The following is a 26,117-nucleotide window of genomic DNA, read 5'->3' as shown; positions in this document are numbered from 1 at the left end:
TTGGGCTTTTCAAGTGTCATTTCTTTTTGTTGACATCTCATAAGACTTATTTCCCCTATTGAAACTACTAATGAGTCAGTTGGGAAAACAAAAATGCTCATTGAGGTCTGGGAAAAGTCTTATCTCTGTCATCATTTTCATTAGACTATTTCATAGAAAAGTAGTAAAATTCTTAAAACACAAAACCCATTGTGGTGGATTAATATATTTATTTTACTGAGGAGGAAGCTAAAGCTAATAGAAGGTTAGCCCAAAGACAAGATTAGAAACCTGTTGTTTTGATTCATAATCTTATTTTCTCCCCAGTTGATTAGAAACACAAAGAAAGAATGTTTCATTTTATTGATGTTAGTTTTAACCACATCATGACATTAGATAAAATAAAAATGATAAAAGTTTTTACTTTGGCCTAAAACTGTCACCTTTATTCACATAATTCTACAAAGTATTCCTTTTCTCACAGTGCTCTTTTCTAAGTTGAAATTTTTTTTCTAAATTTTTTTTTTAAGATTTTATTTATTCATTATAGAGAGGGGGGAGGGAGAGAGAGAGAGAGAGAAGGGGGAGGAGCAGAAAGCATCAACTCCCATATGTGCCTTGACCAGGCAAGCCCAGGGTTTTGAACCGGCAACCTCAGCATTTCCAGGTTGACGCTTTATCCACTGCGCCACCACAGGTCAGGCCTAAGTTGAAATTTTTCATGGATGCATCTGATTAGCAAAACCCATGTCTCGTGTCTGCACATAAACTGCAAGAGAAATTGGAAAGTGAGGTTTTCTAACACCTGCCTTAAAGAGGTAGGCATTATAGTGGGGAAAAATAACAGCTTATATAGGAAGGGTGTTTAAAATATTTTGGGCAGCCACAAATACGCCAAACAACATTCAATACAGTTAAAAAGATGAATATAAATGCTATTATATAGTAATTCTTTTTCTGGGTAAATACCATAAGAAAAAGCTAAATACAGTATAGCAAGTTCTCATACATGGTCACATGTGTGATGTATATCCTGGTAAAAGGTGTACAATGATACTGCAGCATTGTTCATAATAGTTAAAAATAGGAAACAATTATTCTCATCAATAGAACGGTGAATAATATGGAGTATATTATAATCTGGAATAGTCTATAGCAATGAAAATAAATGCTTGAGAGATAAATCTGTCAACATAGACAAATCTCAGATGTAAATTGTTAAGCAAAAACAGTAAGGGTAAAATACTTTCCCAAAAGATTGTCTATTAACATAAGTCAATATTTATAGGCTCAATTAACTATAAATGTCATTAATAATAACTAGAGAATTAGTAGCCATAAGCAGAGCATAAGCTGAGTCTATGGTAAGTTTGTATTTGAGGTCCTAGAAAGTCTCTGGAACACAAAAGGTTAAAAGCACAAAAGATCTGAATTCTGCTATGTTTATGGATTCCGTAGTTACCTGTTGCTGTTTAGCATTTTACTGCAAACTTCGCACCTTAAAACAATACATTTATTGTCTCACAGTTTCATTGGGTCAGAAGTCTGGGTATGGCTTAACAGGGTCTCACAAAATTAATAATCAAAATGTTAGGCTTGGTTTCTCCAATTTTGAGGTTTGGGGCGGTATGTTTCTAGTTTCCCTGAGGTTGTTGGCAGAACTTGTATCCTTGAAACCCTAGCAAGATGGGTGATGCATTTATTCTTTGTTATTATATACACATAATCGTGTATATTCCACCCCTTTTGCCATACTGTGTTGCTTAGAAACAAATCATAGGCCTCTCTTACTTTCAAGGAAGGAAGAGGATAACACAAATATGTAGTACTGGGGGTTACTTTTGCCATATAAATTTTTTATTTTATCATTTTGCTCTCCACTATCTCCTAAAAATTTAGCTCTATTATCTCCCCTGCCCCTTCCTCCCTGCAACTGAAGGTTAAAAAAACCCCAATATGATTTGTGGTCCTTTTTTTTGTAGTGGGCTTAAAACTGAATTCAGTGGATCCAACAATGAGCATTGATCTGAAATACTTGGGAGTACAACTACCTTTGGCTCCAGCCACTAGCTTTCCTTTCTGGAACCTTACAGGAACCAATCCTGCCTCTCCTGGTGAGTGTATAGCATTTATGAAGTCAAATTAATTTGTGATATAAATAAAAATATACCTTTGTTAGAGACAAAGTACATTTAGGATAGTTTAGGGTAGATTTTTTATCTAGTGGTATAGTTTTAATGACTTACACATTTCAGATAAAGGCTTAGTAATTAATTGGATATTAAATATTGGCTTGCTGGGATTTTGGTCATATCTTTTACTTTTTCTTTTACAGATGCTGGATTTCCTTTTGTTTCTAGAACAGGAAAGACCAATGACTTTACTAAGATCAAGGGATGGAGGGGAAAATTTCATGGTGCTTCTGCATCTAAGAATGAAGGTAATCAATTAGCTTTTGAAAAAATTATAAATATGTTTTGTAACATGTGACCACAGCCTTTGTTAAAAGTAAGTGTTGGAGTCCTACCCTAGTAGGTGAGTTGTTTATAGCATCGTCCTGATAAGTCCAGGTTGCAGGTTTGATCCCTCGTAAAGGCACATACAAGAATCAACCAATGGCCTGACCAGACAGTGGCACAGTTGATAGAGCATCAGCCTGGGATGCTGAGGTCACAGGTTCAAAACCCCAACGTCACTGGCTTGAGTATGGGATCATAAATGTGATCCCATGGTCGCTGACTTGAGCCCAAGGTCACTGGCTTGAGCAAAGAGTTACTGGCTCTGCTGGAGGCACCCCCCCCCCCCCCATCAAGGTACATATGAGAAGTAATCAGTGAACAATGAAAGTGCTGCAACTATAATTTGATGCTTCTCATTTCTTTCCCTTCTTGTCTGTCTTGCTTTCCAATCAATGAGTGCATGAATGGGTGGAACAGCAAACCATTGTTTCTCTCTCTCTCTCAAATCAATTTAAAAATATATAAAAATAAGTAAATAAAATAAACTGAAAATAGTTGTATTGCTGATACTTGTTTATCCTCTGTGTTCCTATAGCTCTGATTCTGGGGTTCAGTCCCTATCTGTGTCAAACTTAAATAATCCCTGCCATAATTTTTAACAGCTCTTTCTTTCTGTTATTCCTATGGTTATGAAAGGCATCATTCTCAAACATTATTTCAGGACTGTATACTTCAGAGTGTATAGTGATTCCTGACAGCATTATACTTCAGAGTTTTATATGTGCTGCCATAGTGAGCACTATACAGTACTTCAGAGTTAACTTTTTTTAAAAAATTAAGTGAGAGACAGGGAAGCAGACAGACTCCCACATCTACCCTGATCTGGATCCACTTGTTAAGCCCCCTACAGGGCGATGCTCTGCCCATCTGGGGCCACTGCTCTGTTGTTCGGCGACTGAGCTATTTTAGCACCTTGAGGTGGAGGCCATGGAGCCATCCTCAGCGCCCAGGGCCAACTTGCTTGAACAGTTTGAGCCATGGCTTAGGGAGGGGAAGTGTGGGGGCCAGGGGAGAAGCGGATGGTCTCTGCTCTTGTGTGCCCTGACCAGAAATAGAACCTGGGACTTCCACATGCCAGGCTGATGCTCTATTGCTGAGCCATCCTGCCAGCGCCTAAAGTTAACTTGTAGTGCAAGCCACATTTACTATATCCTATTGGTCTTACTTTCTTAGTGTGTTTCTTTTCCTGTTGCACTTGTTGGCAGTTTGTACTCTAACCAGATAAATTTGTTGTTTGTCCAAAATAGTTCTTCTCATCTTTAAACCTTTGTACAGTATTATAATAGTGTCTTGCTACTAAACTTTTTTATTCTTTAAAAACTAAATTTTATACTTCTCTTTTTGAATCTTAACCTCTCCACATTTTTTATTATAGTCCAGGTACTGCAGTCTCTTTAATCTCTTGGCATTCTGTTGATGTCTGATTTAAGTATATATTTTTTGCTCTTAAGTTTTTATTTATGTATGGTCTCTATACTGAGGTCATAAATTGTCAAAATTTATAGACTCTTATCAGTGTTAATTATTACTAATGTTAGTACTTTTAAATAATTTATGCTAAATATATGTAATGAGGTAATTTTAGAGAATGCACTTAAATATATTATCAGTGTATGACATTTAATCTTTTTTTTTTTTTAATTTTTCTGAAATGAGAAGTGGGGAGGTAGAGAGACTCCTGCATGCACCCTGACTGGGATCCACCTGGCATGCCCACCAGGGGGCAATGCTCTGCCCATCTGGGGCATTGCTCCATTGCAACCAGAGCCATTCTAGTGCCTGAGGCAGAGGCCATGAAGCCATCCTCAGCGCCAGGGCCAACTTTGCTCCAATGGAGCGTTGGCTGCAGGAGGGGAAGAGAGAGATAGAGAGAAAGGAGAGGGGGAAAGGTGGAAAAGCAGATAGGCACTTCTCCTGTGTGCCCTGGCAGGAGTTGAACCCAGGACTTCCACACGCTGGGCTGACGCTCTACCACTGAGCCAACTGGTCAGGCCCTAAACTTTTTTTTTTTTTTTTTAAGGAGAGAGAGAGAGAAAGGGACAGATAGGAGGGAGAGAGATGAGAAACATCAGCTCATAGTTGAGGCATCTTAGTTGTTTATTGATTGCTTTCTCATATGTGCTTTGACCAAGGGGGCTCCAGCCAAGCCAGTGACCCTTTACTGAAGTCAGCAACCTTTTGGGCTCAATCCAGCAACCATGGGGTTGATGTCTAATGATTCCATGCTCAAGCCCGGTGACCTTGGGGTTTTGAACCTGGGTCCTCAGCATCCCAAGCTGATGCTCATCTACTGCTCCCCTGCCTAGTCAGGTGACATTTAATCTATTTAGTTGATTTATTTTATATTTTTCTTCTGAGGAGGGAATGCTGGCCTTTTTTGGTGTATTTTTTTAGAGATCAAAAGATCTGTCCTAAACTTCTTTTAAGTATGTGTCTTCTTATTTCTAGGTGGAAATTCAGAAGGTCCACTGAAAAACCGTTCTGCTTTCTGCAGTGATAAGCTAGATGAGTACTTGGAAAATGAAGGCAAGCTGATGGAAACAAGTATGGGTTTCTCTTCTAATGCTCCCACATCTCCTGTGGTATACCAGCTTCCCACTAAGAGTACCAGCTATGTGCGTACACTTGATAGTGTACTAAAGAAGCAATCTACCATTTCTCCTTCTACCTCTTACTCTTTGAAGCCTCATTCTGTATCCCCTGCCTCTCGAAAGGCAAAGTCTCTAAACAAGCAGGCAGCTTTCAGTGGCCGAACTAAATCATCTTATAAATCCATTTTACCGTACCCTGTTTCACCAAAGCAGAAGCACACTCATGTTGCAGGAGATAAGGGTACCAAGAATTCTTCAAACACCATCTCAGAAAATCAGGTGACTAACTTTGTTGTACCAACTTTAGATGAGAATACATTCCCAAAGCAAATTAGTTTGCGGCAGGCACACCACCAGCAGCAACATCAACAGGGCACTCGCCCTCCAGGCTTGTCTAAATCTCAAGTGAAGCTAATGGACCTCGAAGACTGTGCACTTTGGGAAGGAAAACCAAGGACCTATATTACTGAAGAGCGAGCAGATGTATCTTTAACAACCCTACTTACAGCTCAAGTAAGTATCTGTTGTTTTCCAGAGCATATATTTTCTTGGCTAGAAGGAATTAGGTTAGGATAAATGGGAATGCGATTTATTGGAAGGAGGATTGAGCATTTAGTTATCTTAGTTACAATTTAGAAGAGGTCTTCCACATTTGTTCTTCTTTATCAGCTATACCAAAGTATAGATCCCTCCTGCTGTAGAGGGAAACAGTACATTTGTGTTTTTGAATAATATTCCTCATCTATATAAAGGCATCTGGCCATTCTGAAAGTCTCTAATTTTACTCTCCAGTATGTGGACAAGTACTTCTGCTGATCTTGTTAAAACAGCTTTGAAAATTCTGCTTATACGATACTAAAGACCCCCAAATCCAAAAAATTATAAGCGTGTAGAGATAAAGCTTTTGTCTTTCAAATTTTTATATTAAAATTTTTTGTGTATTATTGCTTCAACTAACTTAGTAGCCTCTAGTGATGTGAAGTGATACAACAAAATGAGGATAATTTTTTGTCATGAAATTTCTGTACTTTCAACTTTTAATTCTGTGTCTAAATTCTAGAGCTAAAGATAATCAGATGTTGGGGCTAAATAGAAAAGTGTGCTTTATGATTAATCTTTCCTAAAGATGTTTTACACGTGGATATTGTTATTCCCTTTTTATTATCGTAGAGCAGAGGTTGGCAAACTTTCTATAAACATAGTAAATATTTTAGGTTTTGTAGGCCATGCACTCTGTTGCAGTTTCTTAACCCTGCTGTTATAATGCCATAGACATTATTTAAATGAATGAACCTGTTTGTATTTTATGAAACTTTTATTTATGAAACTGACTGGGTTTGGTCCTTGTGACTTAAATTGCCAATCTTGGCCCTAGAATATTATGTGTGATTTCCATTGAGAGTAAGTTCATCTTTCTTGATATTTTGGCTCATAATTAATTAAAATATTCTCTTGCTTCTCTGTGCTATGTATTAGAATGGGAGATTGTTCAGAGTCCTTGCTATATTCATATTCTGTCATTTGAATCTGCCATAATCTTGTGCTGTTAGTGCTGAGTGCTCAGAGAAGGAGGCAGACTAACATATGACTGACTGTAGGTTGTTAAAAAAAAATGACTATAGATTGTTGGTGGTATTGGGGGATGATTTAGTAAATTTACAATTTTCTTCTTTCACTTTAGGCATCTCTCAAAACTAAACCCATCCACACTATCATAAAGAAACGAGCCCCTCCATGCAACAATGACTTCTGTCGGTTGGGTTGCATATGTTCCAGTCTAGCTTTGGAGAAGCGCCAGCCTGCTCACTGCCGGCGACCAGATTGCATGTTTGGCTGTACTTGTTTGAAAAGAAAAGTTGTACTTGTTAAAGGGGGATCCAAAACTAAGCATTTCCAGAGGAAGGCTGCTCATCGTGATGCAGTGTGTTATGATTCTTTGGGAGATGGGCAAAGAGAAGAAGAAGAAGAGGGAGTGAGGGAGGAAGAAGAACAATTGAAAGAGAAAAAGAAGAGGAAAAAGTTGGAATACAGTGAGTATCAGTTGAGACTTAAAACAGAGTACAGTTTTATTTTTTAGAAAAGTATAGTTATTTGAAAACCTGTTTGGCCCTGGCCAGTTGTCTCAGTGGTAGAACATTGGTGTGGTGTTTTTTTTTGTTTTGTTTTGTTTTTATTTTTTCTGTAAGAGAGAGGTGGAGGAGTGGAGGAGAGATATGAGAAGCATCCTGGGTTTGATTCCTGGCCAGGGCATGCAGGAGAGGTGCCCATTTGCTTCTTCACCCCTCCCAACTCACTTTCTCTCTCTCTCTCTCTCTCTCTCTCTTTCTCTCTCTCTCTCTCTCTCTCTCTCTCTCTCTCTCCCCTCCTCCTCCTCCTCCTCCTCCTCCTCCTCCCTTCCTGCAGCCATGGCTCTATTGGAGCAGGTTGGCCCTGGGTACTGAGGATAGCACCATGGCCTCCACTTCAGGTGCTAAAAACTGGCTCTAGTTGCAACAGAGCAAGGGCCCCAGATGGGCAGAGCATTGCTCACTAGTGGGTTTGCTGGGTGGATCCCGATGGGGCAGATGAGGGAGTCTGTCTTTGCCTCCCCTCCTCTCACTAAAAACAAACAAACAAACAAACAAACACCTGTTTCAAACAAAATAGTATTACTATTTCTTTCTTTAATCCTAACCTATGATCTAATAAGAATTTTGAGAAATTTCTACTATCCTTAAATGTTCTTTCTGTAGGTCATATCTTCTACACACACACACACACACACACACACCTACCTTTTTTCAATGGAGATTTTCTTTCGAAGATGTCTTTTTTTGCCCCTTTCCCCGCCAAATTTGGGATTTGAATCTTTCATGTGGAAACTTTATTTCTCTCACCCCCAATGTTCTTTGAATATACAGATGATCAATATAATTTATTATTTTCTTCTCTCCCATCAGCTGTATTGAGGTATAATTGACAAGATTGTACATAATTAATTAAAATATACAGTATAATTTGGCATACACACACACGTTGTAAAATAACCACAATCAAGTTAACTAATACATTTTATTTTCTAGAACAAGAAACTTGCAACAGGACCTTCTGGTTGTGGTTTGGGCCACTAACCAGGGGGTTAGCGATTTGGGGACAGATTAGGGGCATATAACTGAGTTGAGCATTATTATTATACTCTTTTTTGTTTTCCCTGCAAGAGAGGAAGTGTGGGGAGGGAGATGAGATGCATCAACTTGTAGTTGTGGCATTTTCATTGTTTATTGATTACTTCTCATACAGGCCTTGACTGGGGGCTCCAGTCGAGCCACCATGGGATCATGTCAGTGATCCCACCTTCAAACCAGCAACTCTGTGCTCGAGCTGGTGTGTGACCTTGGGGTTTCAAACCTGGGTCCTCAGCATCCAAGGTTGGTGCTCTGTCCACTACAGCACCACCGGTCAGGCTGTTACTAGACTTTCTTGAAAAACTTATTATTCCTTTTTGATAAAATGTTGTGTAAACAAATTTACATATTACTTCATTCTTGATTTTCTTTACTATATATCATTTTAGTTTGTTTAAATATAAAAAACGAATTTTATCATGTAATTGAGAAGAGTTCCTTGTGTGTTAGTTTATTAGAGAATTAATATTCCTTTTTGGCAGTTTATAGTCACATTCACTATATCTTACCCTGTACTTATTTTAGTCAGAGTGGGTGATGAATGTTTCAATGTATTTTCTTCCATAGATTTTCTGTTAATTCACTTGTGTGCATCTATCCATGATATTTTTATAGAAATGGTGCTACTGTGTATGTGCTATCATAACTTTTAGAAATTTAGTATCAAAATACTCTACTTTGCATATTAACAAGTGCAAATCTATATTATAATTTTAGTTTTAATAACTTTGTTACTTAACTCCTTTAGGTTACATCTAACCTTTTTAGACTTTTAAAAAATTATAGTACAGTGATGAACATCCATGTTTAGGATAGGGTATTAAAAGTGGAATTTCTGTGACAATGAGTGCTCTTTAAACATTTGTGGATGTTGCTAGAGTTGTACCAGTCACATAATTACCAATAATTAGATGGTGCCAGTTATTCTGTATTCTTAACACAGGGTATTCAAATTGATAGGCAGAAATTGATATATTTTGATTTTATATTCTATAAATTGCCTTTAAAAACCATTTATTTTAACTTTTCAATTACAGTTGATATACAATATCATATTTCAGGTGTGCAACATAGTGATTAGCTATTTATGTAACTAAAAAGTGATTACCCTGTTAAGTCTAGTACCCACCTGATGCCCTATATAGTTATTACAATATTATTCTCTGTATTCCTGTTTTATAACTGCCAATTTGTACTTCTTAATACCACCCCATTTTTATTCATCCCTGCACCTCATCCCATCTGGCAACCATCAGTTTGTCCTCTGTACTTATGAGGCTTGTTACTGTTTTGTTCGGTTGCTTTTTAGATTCATACATAAGTGACATAATATAGTATTTGTCTTTATCTGTATGACTTATTTCAATTAGCAACTAGGTCCATCTATGTTGTTACAAATGGAAGGTTTTATTTTGTTTTATGACTGAGTAATATGCCATTGTATTTATGTACCAGTTTCTCTTTATGAAGGAGTTTTGGATTTCGTTGGATAAATACCCAGAAGTGGGATTGCTGGGTCATATGGAAGTTCTATTTAAAATTTTTTACCTACTGTTTTCCATAGTGGTTGCATCAGTTTGCAGTTCTACCAGCAGTGCACGAGGTCACATCCTCACCAACACTAATTTGTTGATATACTGATTGATTGATTTAAATGGATTTTATTGGGGTGACACTGGTTATATAATTATACAGGTTTCAGGTGACCAATTCTGCAACACTTCTATGTACACCATATTGTGTATTCACCATTTGTTGATTTATTGATATCCATTCTGACCAGTGTGAGGTGGTGTCTTATTGTAGTTTCAATTTGCATTTTCCTGGTAGTTAGTGATGTTGAACATCTTTTCATGTCTGTTGGCCATTTGTATGTTCTCTTTGGAGAACTCTATTGCTTACAATAATTAGAGGCTATTTTATCATTTCATGTGAAGCTATAAAATATCTCCTAATTGTTGTGAGCAGTATATTTGGGTCATCTGTTCATTTTTCATTGCATTGTTTGTATTTTTTGTTTTTACTTGTATGAGGTTCTTATGTATTTTGGATATTAATCCTTTATGAGATGTATCATTTGCAAATGCTTCTTCCATTCAGTAAGTTGTCTTTTTGTTTTGTTGATAGTTTCCTTCACTGTGCAAAATCTTTAAGTTCGATGTAATCCTTTGTTTTGTTTTGCTTTTCTTACCTGAGAACACATATCTAAAAACAAAGTTCTAAGAGTGATATCAAAGAATTTATTGCCTAAATTTTCTTCTAAAAGTTTCATAGCTTTGGGCCTTACATTTAAGTCTTTAATCCATTTTGAGTTTCATCTTGCATATGGTGTAAGAACATGGATCTAATTTCAGTTGTTTGTTTGTATCTGGTTTTCTTACCACCATTTACGAGATGGTCTTCAGCCCATTATATAGTCTTGCTTCCTTTGTCACAGACTAGTTGACCACCATATAGGTGTTGGTTTATTTCTGGACACTCTATTCTGGTCCACTGATCTAAGTGTCTGTTTTTATGCCAGTACAATGCTGTTTTGATTACTATAGCCTTGTGGTATAGTTTGATATCAGGTAGTGGGATACCTCCAACTTTGTAGTTCTTTCTTAAGATTGCTTTGGCTATTCAGAGTCTTTTGTGGTTCTATCTAAATTTTAGGATTATTTGCCCTAATTCTGTGAAAAATAATGGTATTTTTATAGGGATTACATTGAGTCAATAGATACTTTGGGTAGTATGGACATTTTAATGATGTTAATTTTTCCTATCCATGAACATGGTATATGCTTCCACTTATTTGTATCTTCTTCAGTTTCTTTCTTCATTGTCTTATAGTACAGGTCTTTTACATCCTTGGTTAAATTCATTTTTTGGTATTTCTTTTTGAGGCAGTTGTATTTTTAATTTCTCTTTCTGATAGATCATTATTGGTATATACAAACACAACTGACTTTTGAATATTAATTTTGTATTTGCTACTTAATGAATTCACTTATTAGTTTTAGTAGTTCTTTTTTTGGTTTGTTTTTGTTTTTGTATTTTTCCGAAGTTAGAAGCGGGGAGGAAGTCAAGACAGATTTCCACATGTGTCCGACCGGGATCCAGCCAGCATGCCCACCAGGGGGTGATGCTCTGCCCATCTGGGGCGTTGCTCCATTGTGGCTGGAGCCATTCTAGCGCCTGAGGCGGAGGCCATGGAGCTGTCCTTAGTACCCTGGCCAACTTTGCTCCAATGGAGCCTTGGCTGCGGGAGGGGAAGAGAGAGACAGAGAGGAAGAAGGGGAAGGGTGGAGAAGCAGATGGACTCTTTTCCAGTGTGCCCTAAGTGGGAGTCGAACCCGGGGCTTCCACACGTTGGGCTGATGCTCTACCTCTGGGCTGTCTATCGCTCTACCTCTGAGTCCACCAGCCAGGGCCTTAGTAGTTTTTTTGATGAACACTTAGGATTCTCTATATACAGGGTGAGGCAAAGGTAGGCTTACTGTGTGAGTACATGAAACACAGAGTTTATTCTTATATTATTATTTATTAATTGTATAAGGTCTACCGGAAAGTTCTGTCCGTTTCTATCACAAGTTTCGACATGTAAGCACATATTTATTTGGCGCATGTGTGCCTCTCTATTTTTATCACTTAATGTATACATACTGACGTAGCAAATTAACTAAAACAAAGTTGATTCACGTTAGTCTTATGTGCGAAGCGATAGTGTACCCATGGCTACTGATAAAGTTCATTTACGCCACTGTATTTTTATGAATTTCAACAAGGAAGAAATGCTACAGAAGCATGTCTGTCACATCCATCATATTCCTCAGACTTAGCACCCTCTGACTATCACTTGTTTTTGTCCTTACAAATTTTTTTTTTTTTCTTTTTCTCTGAAGCTGGAAACAGGGAGAGACAGTCAGACAGACTCCCGCATGCGCCCGACCGGGATCCACCCAGCATGCCCACCAGGGGCCACGCTCTGCCCACCAGGGGGCGATGCTCTGCCCATCCTGGGCGTCGCCATGTTGCGACCAGAGCCACTCTAGCGCCTGAGGCAGAGGCCACAGAGCCATCCCCAGCGCCCGGGCCATCCTTGCTCCAATGGAGCCTTGGCTGCGGGAGGGGAAGAGAGAGACAGAGAGGAAAGCGCGGCGGAGGGGTGGAGAAGGAAATGGGCGCTTCTCCTGTGTGCCCTGGCCGGGAATCGAACCCGGGTCCTCCGCACGCTAGGCCGACGCTCTACCGCTGAGCCAACCGGCCAGGGCCTTACAAAATTTTTTGAAGGGCAAAAAATTCAAAAATGAAGAAGATACCAAGCACCGTTTCAATTTTTTGCATCAAAAGATAAAACATTTTTCAAAAATTGGATATACAAATTGCTCTCACACTGGCAAGAAATCATTAATAATAATGGCAATTATATTATTTAATAAAGTTTATTGACGATAAGAAAAATTTGTATTTTGTTTTATTCCAAAAACGGACAGAACTTTCTGATAGACCTTATATTATTTTCCATATCAACAACTATAAACCTACTTTTGCCCCACCCTGTGTAATATCATGTCATCTGCAAATAGTTGACAGTTTTATTTCTTCCTTCCCATTTGTATGCTTTGTATTTCTTGTCTGATTGCTGTGTTTAGGTCTTTCAATACTATGTTGAATGAAAGTGCTAAAACCGGAGATCTTGGTCTTATTCCTTACTCTTAAAAGAAGCTTTCAGCCTTTTACTGTTGAGTATGATGTTAGTTATGGGTTTGTCGTACATGGCATTTACTACGTTGAGGTTCTATCTCTTCTAATTATGCTATTTTTTATCATAAATATTTCTTGAGTTTTGTCAAATGCTTTTTCTGCATCTATTTATTATTATTTTTTGTATTTTTTCTGAAGCTGGAAACGGGGAGAGACAGTCAGACAGACTCCTGCATGCGCCCGACCAGGATCCACCCGGCACGCCCACCAGGGGGCGATGCTCTGCCCCTCCGGGGCATCGCTCTGCCGTGACCAGAGCCACTCTAGCGCCTGGGGCAGAGGCCAAGGAGCCATCCCCAGCGCCCGGGCCATCTTTGCTCCAATGGAGCCTTGGCTGCGGGAGGGGAAGAGAGAGACAGAGAGGAAGGAGGGGGGGTGGTGGAGAAGCAAATGGGCGCTTCTCCTATGTGCCCTGGCCGGGAATCGAACCCGGGTCCCCCGCACGCCAGGCCGACGCTCTACCGCTGAGCCAACCGGCTAGGGCCTTTCTGTATCTATTGATATGATCATGTTATTTTTATTTATTTTGTTTTCAATGTTAATTGATTTGTGCATATTGAACCAATCTTGTATTCCAAGAAAAAATCCCACTTGATCATGGTGTATGATCTTTTTAATATATTGCTGAATTTATTTTGCTAGTATTTTATTGATGATTTTTGCATTCTATGTTCATCAGGGATATTGACTTAAATATTTTTTTTTGTAAAGTTGTCTTTGCTTTTGGTATTAGGTTGATGTAAGCCTTGTAAATGACTTTAGGAGCCTTTCATCCTTTCAGGGTTTTTTTTGTTTTTTTTACAGAGACAGAAAGAGAGTCAGAGAGAGGGATAGACAGGGACAGACAGACAGGAACGGAGAAATGAGAAGCATCAATCATTAGTTTTTCGTGGTGCGTTGCAACACCTTAGTTGTTCATTGATTGCTTTCTCATATGTGCCTTGACCGTTGGCCTTCAGCAGACCGAGTAACCCCTTGCTTGAGCCAGCGACCTTGGGTCCAAGCTGGTGAGCTTTGCCCAAACCATATGAGCCTGCGTTCAAGCTGGCGGCCTCGAGGTCTCGAACCTGGGTCCTCTGCATTCCAGTCTGATGCTCATTCCACTGCGCCACCACCTGGTCATGCTTAGTTATTTTTTATAGCTTGAGAAGGCTAGGTATTAATTCGTCTTACAATTTTTTTAAAATTCACCTGTGAAGCCATCTGTTCCAGGCCTTATGTTTGTTAGGAGGGTTTTTTTTATTATTATTACTGCTTTTATTTCATTAGTAGTTATTGGTCTGTTCAGATATATTTTTTTAACTTTAAGAAAAAACTCTATATACTCTTGGAAGAGTGTATATTTCTAGGAATTTATCCATTTCTTCCAGGTTGTTCTGTAAATTGCCTTTTTGAATTCTTTAATTTTATTGAAGTGTTTGGGTGTTTCTTGTTTGTTTGTTTTGGGGTATTTTTTGCAACATTTCCAGTAACTATATTTTTTAGGTTTAATTTTGTAATTTATATTTTAATTTAGTTCAAAGTTCCCCCCTCTCCCATCACTCCTTCCCCTGAAACTGGAAAAAGACAAGCTGGTTAAGTTTGGCTGATTAAATTTATGGTTTCTGTTTTTGGAGTACTGATTGAAAAGTCTTTCTCTAGCCTCAAGGGCAGAAATAAATTTTGATTGGATTAATAAATAGGCTTCAAAAATTAGTTTGTTAATATGATTGGGATTTATTTGATTTGTTATGGAGTATTATTTTTTTTCCCAAATGGCTAGCCAGTTGTATCATTTATTGAGAACAGATACTTTCCCTACTGGCTTGAAATGGCTACAGTCATCCCTCGCTATATCATGGCTCACTTTCGCATTCTCACTCTATCATGGATTTTTAAATTGTACATATCTAATTTTGTATTGCGGATTTTTCGCTATATTGTGGGATTTTGTGGTATATTGGTATTTTTATATATTATTTTATTTTTGCAGTAAAATTTAAAACAAAATAAATGTGGGAAGGTTTTATAAGAGTGTGGGCAGGGTTTATAAAGCCTTAAAATATATATAAATAATAAAATAAATATAAGGTTGCTACTTCACAGATTTTCGCCTATCACTGGGGGTTCTAGAACCTATCCTTGGTGATAGACTAGGGACCACTGTACTTCTTAAAAGGTTTAAAATGAAATACAGAATCATTAATTTAGGTTTGTACATAACCTTCTTTTACTGAGTTTACTGCCATGTTGCGCTTTTTGTAGCAACTCTTTTCAATTTCAAAGCAACAGTAAGTTGCAAAAGCCACATACCCTTGACTAGTGTTAAGCCCCAGAAATCAGCTTTACTTTTCAGTTTTCTCACTGGTGTAGTCCATTATAAAAAAGAACCCTTGCCTACTATGCTGTTGGAGCCATAACTTTTCTTATGTTGTTAGGGAACGATGAGGAAAGGAAAGATTTTTGTTATGATTGCTATGTAAGAGTGGGAGGTAGAAATGTTGCTGAGACCAAAAAAACAAACAAAAATGTAAAAACTGGGAGAACTTGAAGAAATCTTCTAGTATGTTTTGCAAAAGAATAGATGGCAAATGAGAAAAAAAAATTATTGATAATTTAGAATATTAAAGAAAGTAAGGAGAAAATAAAGTCAGGGTAGAAAAAGGATCTCAGAGCTGACTGATATGAAATTTCAGATTAAAAAGGCCTACTGAATATCAGTTGGTAATAATTTTAAGAATACACTATTTAGACACATATCCTTATAATATTTGAGATCATTAAGAATAAAGAAGCCTGACCAGGCAGTGGCACAGTGTATAGAGCTATCCAACTGGGAAGCAGAGGACCCAGGTTCAAAACCCCGAGGTCACCAGCCTGAGCGCAGATTCATCTGGCTTGAGTGTGGGATCATAGACATTAACACATGGTTGCTGGCTTGAGCTCAGGTCGCTGGGTTGAGCAAGGGGTCACTCTGCTCTGCTCTAGCCCCCCCACCCATGACTTATACGAGAAAGCAGTGAACAACTATGGCAACTAAGGAGCCGCAGTGAAGAATTGATGCTTCTCATCTCTCTCCCTTTCTGCCTGTTTGTCTCTCTCTGTCACCCTCCCCCCAAATAAATAAACAAAGATATCCTGAACTCTTCAGGAGAAACCCTTTGCCTAGGAAGGGTTTTAGAATCAGTTTTCTGTCAAAGATATCATCAGTAATACTGGGTTTTAGAATCTTTGTTTCTAAAATCAGAGTTGGATGGGGATGGGATGAATTTTCAACCTAAAACTCTTAGCCAATCATTATAAATCAAATATGTTCAAAAATAAAGATATACTTAAAACATAAAGGAAGTAGGCCCTGGCTGGTTGGCTTAGTGATAGAGCGTCAGCCTGGCATGTGAATGTCCTGGGTTTGATTCCCTGTCAGGGCACACAGGAAAGGTGCCCATCTGCTTCTCCACCTTTCCCCCTCTTGCTTCTTCCTCTTCCCTTCCTGCAGTTATGGCTGATAGGAGTGAGTTGGCCCTGGGTGCTGAGCATGGCTCCATGGCCTTTGCCTGAGGCGCTGAGAAAAGCTGGGTTGCTGAGCAGCAGAGTAATGCCCCAGATGGGTAGAACATCACCCCCTAGTGGGCTTGCCAGGTAGATCTCAGTGGGGTGCCTGTGGGAGTCTCTTTGTCTCTGCCTCCCCTCCTCTCACTGAATTAAAAAAAAAAAACCTGACCAGGCGGTGGCACAGTGGATAGAGCATCGGACTGGGATGCTGAGGACCCAGGTTCAAGACCCCGAGGTTGCCAGCTTGAGCACGGGCTCATCTGGTTTGAGCAAAAGCTCACCAGCATGGATGCAAGGTCGCTGGCTCAAGCAAGGGGTTACTCGGTCTGCTGAAGGCCCGTGGTCAAGGCACATATGAGAAAGCAATCAATGAACAACTAAGGTGTCGCAATGCGCAATGAAAAACTAATGATTGATGCTTCTCATCTCTCCGTTCCTGTCTGTCTGTCCCTGTCTATCCCTCTCTCTAACTCTGTCTCTGTCTCTGTAAAAACAAAACAAACAAAAATAACATAAAGGAAGGTGACCTTTTAGGAACTTCTGGGGAATTTATTGAGATTGTGCTCTAGAAAATAAATTTAAAAAGCGGGAGATATCTTCTTGTGAAGTTGATCCAGCCTAAGAGTGAGGGAAAATATCATAGGATGACAACTACATAGTAAGATTGAAAGCAACCAGTTTAATTTAAAGTGGAAAATTAGAATATGCTTAGAAGACTGTCCTCAAGAAGACATTATATATATTTGTTTTAAGAAATAACATGGTTCCTGACCAGGCGGTGGCGCAGGGGATAGAGCGTAGGACTGGGATGCGGAGGACCCAGGTTTGTGACCCTGAGGTCACCAGCTTGAGCGCGGATTCATCTGGTTTGAGCAAAGCTTACCAGCTTAGACCCAAGGTTGCTGGCTTCAGCAACGGGTTATTCGGTTTGCTGAAGGCCCGCGGTCAAGGCACATATGAGAAAGCAATCAATGAACAACTAAGGTGTCGCAACGAAAAACTGATGATTGATGCTTCTCATTTCTCTCATCAATAAGGAAAAAAGCAATTAGGAGCACTGGTTGGGAAAAAATATATTTAGGAAAATTATGGTCTAACTGTGAATCGGTAAAATTTTGATGAATTAGAGCATGTAAAAGAGAAGCTGTTTCATCAAGATAATTTGAACAAATTTAATGATACTGATTTAATTTCCTTCTGATTCTACAAGGATTAATCACATAAACATAATTTTGTAAACAAATTGATTGGTTTTTGTTTTTAGAATTGGTTTGTGTACAAAGTGCTAAAGATCTATATAATTTTAGAAGAGAAATCAGTAATAGAAACCATGAAAATATGAAAGTAGTGCTATAGCAAACGGTATTTGAGAGGTGGAGCAAGTTTAGGATGCTAATTTCCTTGCCTTTCATCACCCCGAGTCCTTAGCTACTGCTGAATCTTGGAACTGAGAAGTGTTTGACTATGAATTATTGAGGTAACCACTAAAACTAAATAAACACAAATGGTTAAAAATAATTACTTGTGGGAACAGTGACACTGGGTATGGTGTAAGACTTAAGACTTTTTAAAAAAAATTTTATGTCTTTTTGTACAGTTTGAATTTTACATGCTAGTGTAGTTTATTCTATAATTACCTATATATAAATTAAAAATTAATCTTCTCTAGGCATTTAATAATGCACTTTTTTTGTCAATGCAATAGACTTAAACATTTTCCTGCCATTAATAGCCCATTTGTGTGAACAGAGGATATGTAACATTATTACACATGCTGCCAAAGGGAGCACAGGAAACTTAACTTTATTAGACATTCTTTATGCTAAACACTGTATGAGGGTTATAGCATTTAAATTTTGCAACCCTATAAGGAGGCTTCTTCATCTTACATATGCACTAATTGAGTGTTTGGAGAGTTTAAGTAACTTTTTCCTCAAGGTCACCTTGGTTTTGAGTGGTAGGGATTTGAACCCAAGCTTTTCTGACTTCAGTTCTTCATGTTCTTTTCTACTGTGTAATGTATGGCTTCTAAAATTTGACCTTCACTCTTCTCACCTATATTTTACCCTTTTGTTTGTTAGAAATGACTGCTGCCTGACTAGGTGGTTGCACAGTGGAAGCATTGACCTGGGATGCGGAGGACCCAGGTTTCAAACCCCAAGGTTGCTGGCTTGAGCATGGTGTCTTTGGCTTGAGTGTGTGATCACAGACATGAACCCAGAGGTCTCTGGCTTGAAGCCCAAGGTTGCCGCTTGAGCCTAAAGTTGCTGGCTTGAGCAAGGGGTCACTGGTTAGGCTGGGGATCCCCCACCCCCCGTCAAGGCATGTACAAGAAACAATGAACAACTCAGGTGCTGCAACTACAAGTTGGTACTTCTCGTCTCTCTCTCCCTGTCTCTCTCTCCCTGTCTCTCTCTCACTTAAAAACAAAACCAAAAACCTGCTGATGATGTACTTAGCTGTTGTTGCTGGTACCAAGAGAAAGGATAAAATCTGGCATTCCTTTTATTTTTTTAGGCTACTTAGAGTTTTGTTAGAGATGTATACCTACAAGTTAACTATGTAAAGAGAAGATCAGTAAAATTGATATGTATAATCAAACCAATTAGGATGAAAGGAAAACACACAATTACTCGTATCAGGAATAAGAAGTGACATTATTGCAGACATTAAAATGATAATACGGGAATGTCATATACAGCTTTATGCCAATATCTTGAACAACTTAGATGAAGTGAGCAAATTCTTTGAAAACCACAAAGCTACCAAACTCAAGAAGAAATAAATAGCTGCTTAGCTCTGAACTTGTAGTGAAAAAACCCACAGTAATGACTCCGAGTTCAAATGGCTTCACTAGTGAATTCTACATTACACATAAGGGCTCAGTTCACAGAAATTCTTCCATAAAATGGCCTTAATTCTATGTGACTAGCATTACGCTGATACTCAGACCAGGAAAAGATATACTAGAAAACAGGAGTGCAGTATCCCTCATGAACATATGTAAAATTTATAAATAAAATTTTATCAAATTCAAGAATATATTTATATGAACAAGTAGGGTTTGTCCCAGGAATGCAAGGTTGATTCACATTTGAAAATAGTCTAGATCACCATTATCATAACAGACTTTAAAAAATACCGTATACCTGACCAGGCGGCGGTGCAGTGGATAGTGTCGGCCTGGGACACTGAGGTCCCAGGTTTGAAACCTTGAGGTTGCTGGCTTGAGCACGGCATCATATCCATATCCCATGGTTGCTGATTTGAGCCCAAAGGTTGCTGGCTTGAGCCCAAGGTCACTGGCTTGAGCAAGGTGTTACTAACTGTACTTACTGGCTTGGCTGGAGGCCCCCCCCCCCCATCAAGGCACATAGGAGAAAACAATCAATGAACAACTAAGGTGCCCCAACTATGAGTTGATGCTTCTCATTTCTCTTTCTTCCTGTCTGTCCATCTCTGTCTGTCTCTCTCTTGGTTAAAAAGAAAATACCATATGATGATGTTTGTTTTTTTAGATTTTATTTATTTTTGAGAGAGAAGGGGGGGAGCAGGAAGCATCAACTCCCATATGTGCCTTGACCAAGCAAGCCCAGGGTTTCAAACTGGCAACCTCAATGCTGCAGGTCGACTCTGTATCCACTGTGCCACCACAGGTCAGGCCATATGATCATTTCAAGATATTTTTTAGGCCCCAGCCAGTTGGCTCAGGGACGACCCAGTGTGCGGATGTCCCAGATTCAATCCTATTCAGGACACTCATGAAAAGTGACCATCTGCTTTTCTTCCCCTCTGCCTCCCCCTTTTTTCTCTCTTTTCATCTCATAGTCAGTAGCTTGATTGGTTCAGATGTCAGCTTCCAGTGCTGAGGATAGCTCAATTGGTCTGAGCGTCCACCTCTGGTGCTGAGGATAGCTTAGTTGATTCAAGCATCAATCCCAGATGGAGGTTGCCAGGTGGATTCCAGTAGGGGCACATGTGGGAATCTGTATCTCAATATCTGCTTCTCTCTTAAAAAAAAAGCATAATTTAAAAAATTGACAAAATTTATTTCTGGTAAAAAGTTTAGCACACTAGGAATAGAAGGAATCTTTCAGCCTGATAAAGAGCATTTGTGGAAAACTCTACAACCAACATGTTAATGGTGAGACTCGTGAGTGCTTTCCTTCTAAGATTAGGAATGAGGAAGAATGTCTTCTATCACCATGTCTGTTTCACATCATCATAGAGGTCTTAGCCAATGCACTAAAGCATGAAAAAGAAAATGCATTCATTGTAGAAAGGAAGAAGTAAAATTGGCTTTTTCATAGGCAAATTCTAAGACATCTACAGAAAAGCAACTAGCACTAGAGTGAGGTTATAGAATACAATATCAGTATACAGTATGTTTGTATGTATGCCATTGAACAATTGGAAATTGAAATAAAAAATACCATTTCATTTTTATTTTTATTTATATTCATTTTTTAGAGAGGAGAGAGAGAGAGAGACAGAAAGGAGAGAGAGACAGAGAGAGAGAAGGGGGAAGGAGCTGGAAGTATCAACTCCCATATGTGCCTTGACCAGGCAAGCCCAGGGTTTTGAACCAGCGACCTCAGCATTTCCAGGTCGACGCTTTATCCACTGCGCCACCACAGGTCAAAAATACCATTTCAAATAGCATTCAAAGAAAGGAGACAGTTACAGATAAACTTGACAAAAGTTGCATAAGATCTAAGTAAGTGGATATACTTTTTTTTTTTTTTAATTTAGTGAGAGGAGGGGAGGCAGAGAGACAGACTCCCATATTTACACTGACGGGGATCCACCTGGCAAGCTCACTAGGGGGCATGCTCTGCCCATCTGGGGCATGTTGCTCAGCAACCGAGTCCTCCTTAGTGCCTGAGGCAGAGGCCATGGAGCCATCCTCAGCATCTGGGGCCAACTCACTCCAGTTGAGCCTGGCTGCAGGAGGTGGAGAGAGAGAGAGGGAAAAAGAAGGGGAAGGGGGAAGGGGGAAGAAGCAGATGGGTGCTTCTTCTGTGTGCCCTGACTAGGAATCGAACCTGGGACATCCACTCACTAGACCTACACTGTCACTGAGCCAGCCTGCCAGGACTACTTTTCTCATTTAGTAGAAGATTCTCTTGGTAAGATATAATTTTCCACAAGTGGATTCTGATTTTACTAAAAATCCCAGCAGGTTTTTTTGGGTAGAAATTGACAGTTGTTTGTAAAATTTATATGGTAATCAAAGGCTTAGAATAGTCCTTTGATAAGTATCTTTTACAAAGAAGAACATAGGTGGGCCCCGGCTGGATGGCTTAGATAGTTAGAATGTTGTCCCAATATGCCAAGGTTGAGGTTTTGATCCCTGGTCAGAGCACATACAAGCATCAACCAGTGGATGCGTAGGAGATTGGTAGAACAACAAGTTGATATGTCTCTCTCTTTCTTCCTTCCTGTCTCTCTAAAATCAATAATAAACAGAAAAAGAACATGGTTGGTAGATTTATACTACCTAATTTTAAGATTTACTATAAAGCTGAAATAATTGGGATAAATAAAGACAATGTAGGCCAATGGAACAGAATAGAGAGTTCAGAAGTTAATACACACTTATACAAGGCCAATTAATTTTTGATACAGTTCCAAGGTAGTTCAGTGAGGGAACAGTCATCTTTTCAGCAAATGGTTATGGAGCAATTGGATAGCTGTAGACACTTCCTTCTCTAGCACAAAGTGAACCTTGACTATTACTTCATATCAGTTTATAAAAATTAACTCAGTGTCTAAGAGTTGATATCATAGATTAAACATAAGTGCTTAAAGTATAAATTTTCTAGGACAAAATATAAGATAGTTTTTTCTGAACTTGTGGCTCATAAGATTTTTTAAATAGGACATCAAAAGCAGTATTCATAAATGCAACAAAGAAAGAAAATTGAATTTTTCAAAATTAAAAACCTACTCTTCAAAAGACCTGTTAAGAAAATGAAAAGATAGCCTGACCTGTGGTGGCACAGTAGACGGGGCGTTGACCTGGGCGTTGAGGACGCTGGTTCCAGGCCTCAAGCTTGCCTGGTCAGGGCACATAAACGAAACAAGTACTGGTTGATGCTTCCCACTCCCCTCCCCCACTCCATCTCTCTCTCCTCCTAAAATCAGTGGTTAAAAATATTTTAAAATAAGAGAATGAAAAGACAAGCCACAGACTAGGAAAAACACAAAACATAACATACATCCAACATAGGACTTGTATTTAAATTTAAAAAATGAAAAATTTTGAAAGACTATTGATTTTTAGGGAGAGGAAAGAGAAAGGTTGGAGAGGAGTGGGAAGCATCAACTCAGACTAGTTGCTTTCCATATGTACCTTGACCCGGCATGCCCAGGGTTTTGAACCAGTGACCTCATCATTCCAGGTTGAATGCTTTACCAACTGTTCCACCACAGGTCAGGCTAAGAAATGAATTCTTAATACTCATTAGGAAGAATACTTAAAACTCAGTATGAAGACAGTCAGCATATTTTAAAAAACAGAAAAGTGAAACAACACTATACCACATTAGATAAAGCGTGGGGCAAAAGTAGGTTGACAGTTGTTTGTATGAAAAAATAATACAAGAATAAACTGTTTTGCCTGCTTACAACTATAAACCTACTTTTGCTCTACCCTATAGATAGACAACAGATAAATACATGAAAAGATGCTTAGCATTAGTAGTCTCACTGAGGGAAATGCTTTTGGATACCACAGAGAAATACTGTATTACCACCAGGTGGCTAAAATTAAGAAGATTGACCATACCAAATGCTGGTGAATATACTCTAGTTTCTCTTCAGATCATATAAATCTTTTGCCTTTTACAAAATGCTCTGGAAATGCTGAGGTCGCCGGTTCGAAACCCTGGGCTTGCCTGGTCAAGGCACATATGGGAGTGGATGCTTCCAGCTCCTCCCCCCTTCTCTCTCTCCTCTCTCTCTCTTCCCCTCTCTCTCTCCTTCCTAAAATGAATAAAAAAAAAATAGTGGAACAAAATGCTGGTGAGAAGATAGAACAACTTGAACTCTTATAGCTGGTAGAAATGTAAAAGAGTAAGTCACTTTGGAAAACTGTGTGATAGCTTTTTAAAATGTTAAAGATATATCTACCATACAACCTAGTTAGTTATTTTATTTCTATGTATTTACTCAACAGAAATGAAAGTCTGTGTCATCATAAATCCTTGTTCATTGGTGTTCATAACAGCTTTATTTGTAATAGCAAGAAAATTGGAAACAACCCAGGTGTCCATCAACAGGTGAATTGATTAAGAAATTTGGGATAAATACAAACAAGAATACCACTCAGCAATACAACAAAACAAACTACAGTCAGCAGTAATCTCAGGACAATAATACTGAATGAAAACAGCCAGATCTCCCAGGTCCTGCCCCCCAAAGTTAACATTTTTATTCTATTACAGTAAAGAAATCAGGGTTGAGGTAGAATCTGTAGGCAGAGGGAGGAGAGGTAACCCAGTTAAAATTATAAGAAATCTTGGAGGAGATGGTTACCTTCACTATCTTTTTTTTTTTTTTTTTTCTGAAGCTGGAAACAGGGAGAGACAGTCAGACAGACTCCCGCATGCGCCCGACCGGGATCCACCCGGCACGCCCACCAGGGGCGCCCGCTCTGCCCACCAGGGGACGATGCTCTGCCCATCCTGGGCGTCGCCATGTTGCGACCAGAGCCACTCTAGCGCCTGGGGCAGAGGCCACAGAGCCATCCCCAGCGCCTGGGCCATCTTTGCTCCAATGGAGCCTTGGCTGCGGGAGGGGAAGAGAGAGACAGAGAGGGAAAGCGCGGCGGAGGGGTGGAGAAGCAAATGGGCGCTTCTCCTGTGTGCCCTGGCTGGGAATCGAACCCAGGTCCTCCGCACGCTAGGCTGACGCTCTACCGCTGAGCCAACCGGCCAGGGCTTTTTTTTTTTTTTTTAACAGAGACAGAGAGAGTCAGAGAGAGGGATAGACAGGGACAGACAGACAGAAATGGAGAGATGAGAAGCATCAATCATTAGTTTTTCATTGTACATTGTGACACCTTAGTTGTTCATTGATTGCTTTCTCACATGCGCCTTGACCGTGGGCCTTCAGCAGCCCGAGTAACCCCTCGCTTGAGCCAGGCACCTTGGGTCCAAGCTGGTGAGTTTTTTGCTCAAACCAGATGAGCCCACGCTCAAGCTGGCGACCTCGGGGTCTCGAACCTGGGTCCTCGGCATCCCAGTCCGACACTCTGTCCACTGTGCCACCGCCTGGTCAGGCTACCTTCACTATCTTAATTGTAGTGATGGTTTCACCAGGTATGTGTATGTTAGAACTCATCAAATTGTATATATGTGATATTCTATTACAGTTATAGCTCAATAAAACTATTTTAAAAAAGGGAAAAATAAGTGTACTTATAGGACTGTTTATTGCAAATTGTTTAATACTGAAAAGATGGGAGAAAATATACTGTATAATCCGGGTTAAAGTTTTATATATTTCTACAAAAGAATACAATGTGGTCATTAAAAATGATGTAAAATATTTAAATACTCTGAGAAACATTGCACCATAGTAGTTGATCATAAAATACCATATTATCACAATTTTATCACAATATATTTGTGCATATATACATTCGTGTGTGTGTGTATGTGACAAGAGACAGAGAGGGACAGACAGGAAGGGAGAGAGATGAGAAGTATCAACTCATAGTTGTGACTTCTTAGTTGTTCATTGATTGCTTTCTCATATGTGCTTTGACGGGGGTGGGCGGCTCCAGCAGAGCAAGTGACCCCTTGCTCAAGCCAGCGATTTTGGGCTTCAAGCCAGAGACGTTTGGGCTCAAGACAGTGACTATGGGGTCATGTCTATGATCGGATGCTCAAGCCAGCAACCCTGCGCTTAAGCGGTGACCTCGGGGTTTCAAACCTGGGTCCTCTGCATCTAGTCCAACGCTTTATCCGTTGCTCCACCACCTGGTGAGACCATATATACATTTTTTAAAAAGGAAATAATGCTAAGTTTTTATAGTGATTAGCTCTGCATGTTGAGGATTTGGATGACTTCTAAAATTCATGTTCTAAGTCATCTATAATATATGTTATACCGATAATTAGTAAAGGTGTCATGTAAAGGATAATATGTGGTAGGGCTGTAAGTTTGGTTTAGATATGAATATGTAATTTTCCACACTAACAGATTGAAGAAGAGAAATTTGATATCAGCAAATGCTGTAAAGTTGAAGAAAATTCAATATTTTTTAAAGTTTTTTCATTGTAAAATAAAATACACTTAACATAAGGTTTACCAGCCTGACCAGGCGGTGGCGCAGTGGATAGAGCGTTAGACTGGGATGCAGAGGACCCAGGTTTGAGACCCCGAGGTTACCAGCTTGAGCGCAAGCTCATCTGGTTTGAGCAGAGCCCACCAGCTTGGACCCAAGGTCGCTGGCTCGAGCAAGGGGTTACTCGGTCTGCTGAAGGCTGATGGTCAAGGCACATATGAGAAAGCAATCAATGAACAACTAAGGTCTCGCAACGAAAAACTGATGATTGATGCTTCTCATCTCTCTCCGT

General features: G+C 39.3%; 1 protein-coding gene across 19 annotated transcripts in view; it reads left to right on the top strand.

Moving 5' to 3' along the window:
* The window catches only part of MGA (MAX dimerization protein MGA), a 196,763-nt gene that overhangs the window by 120,295 nt on the left and 50,351 nt on the right, over window positions 1-26,117 (top strand). For all 19 annotated transcript variants that reach the window (XM_066276990.1, XM_066276986.1, XM_066276985.1 and 16 more), the window contains 4 exons: window positions 1,962-2,093; window positions 2,315-2,419; window positions 4,947-5,602; window positions 6,771-7,119. In XM_066276990.1, the coding sequence (XP_066133087.1) occupies window positions 1,962-2,093; window positions 2,315-2,419; window positions 4,947-5,602; window positions 6,771-7,119 (1,242 nt within the window). The remainder of the gene's footprint in view (window positions 1-1,961; window positions 2,094-2,314; window positions 2,420-4,946; window positions 5,603-6,770; window positions 7,120-26,117) is intronic.

Source organism: Saccopteryx bilineata, chromosome 4 (genome assembly GCF_036850765.1).
Source record: "Saccopteryx bilineata isolate mSacBil1 chromosome 4, mSacBil1_pri_phased_curated, whole genome shotgun sequence".
Taxonomy (NCBI): Eukaryota; Metazoa; Chordata; class Mammalia; order Chiroptera; family Emballonuridae; genus Saccopteryx; species Saccopteryx bilineata.
Note: the sequence above shows the minus strand (reverse complement) of the source record. Positions and strands in the feature narration are given on the sequence as shown.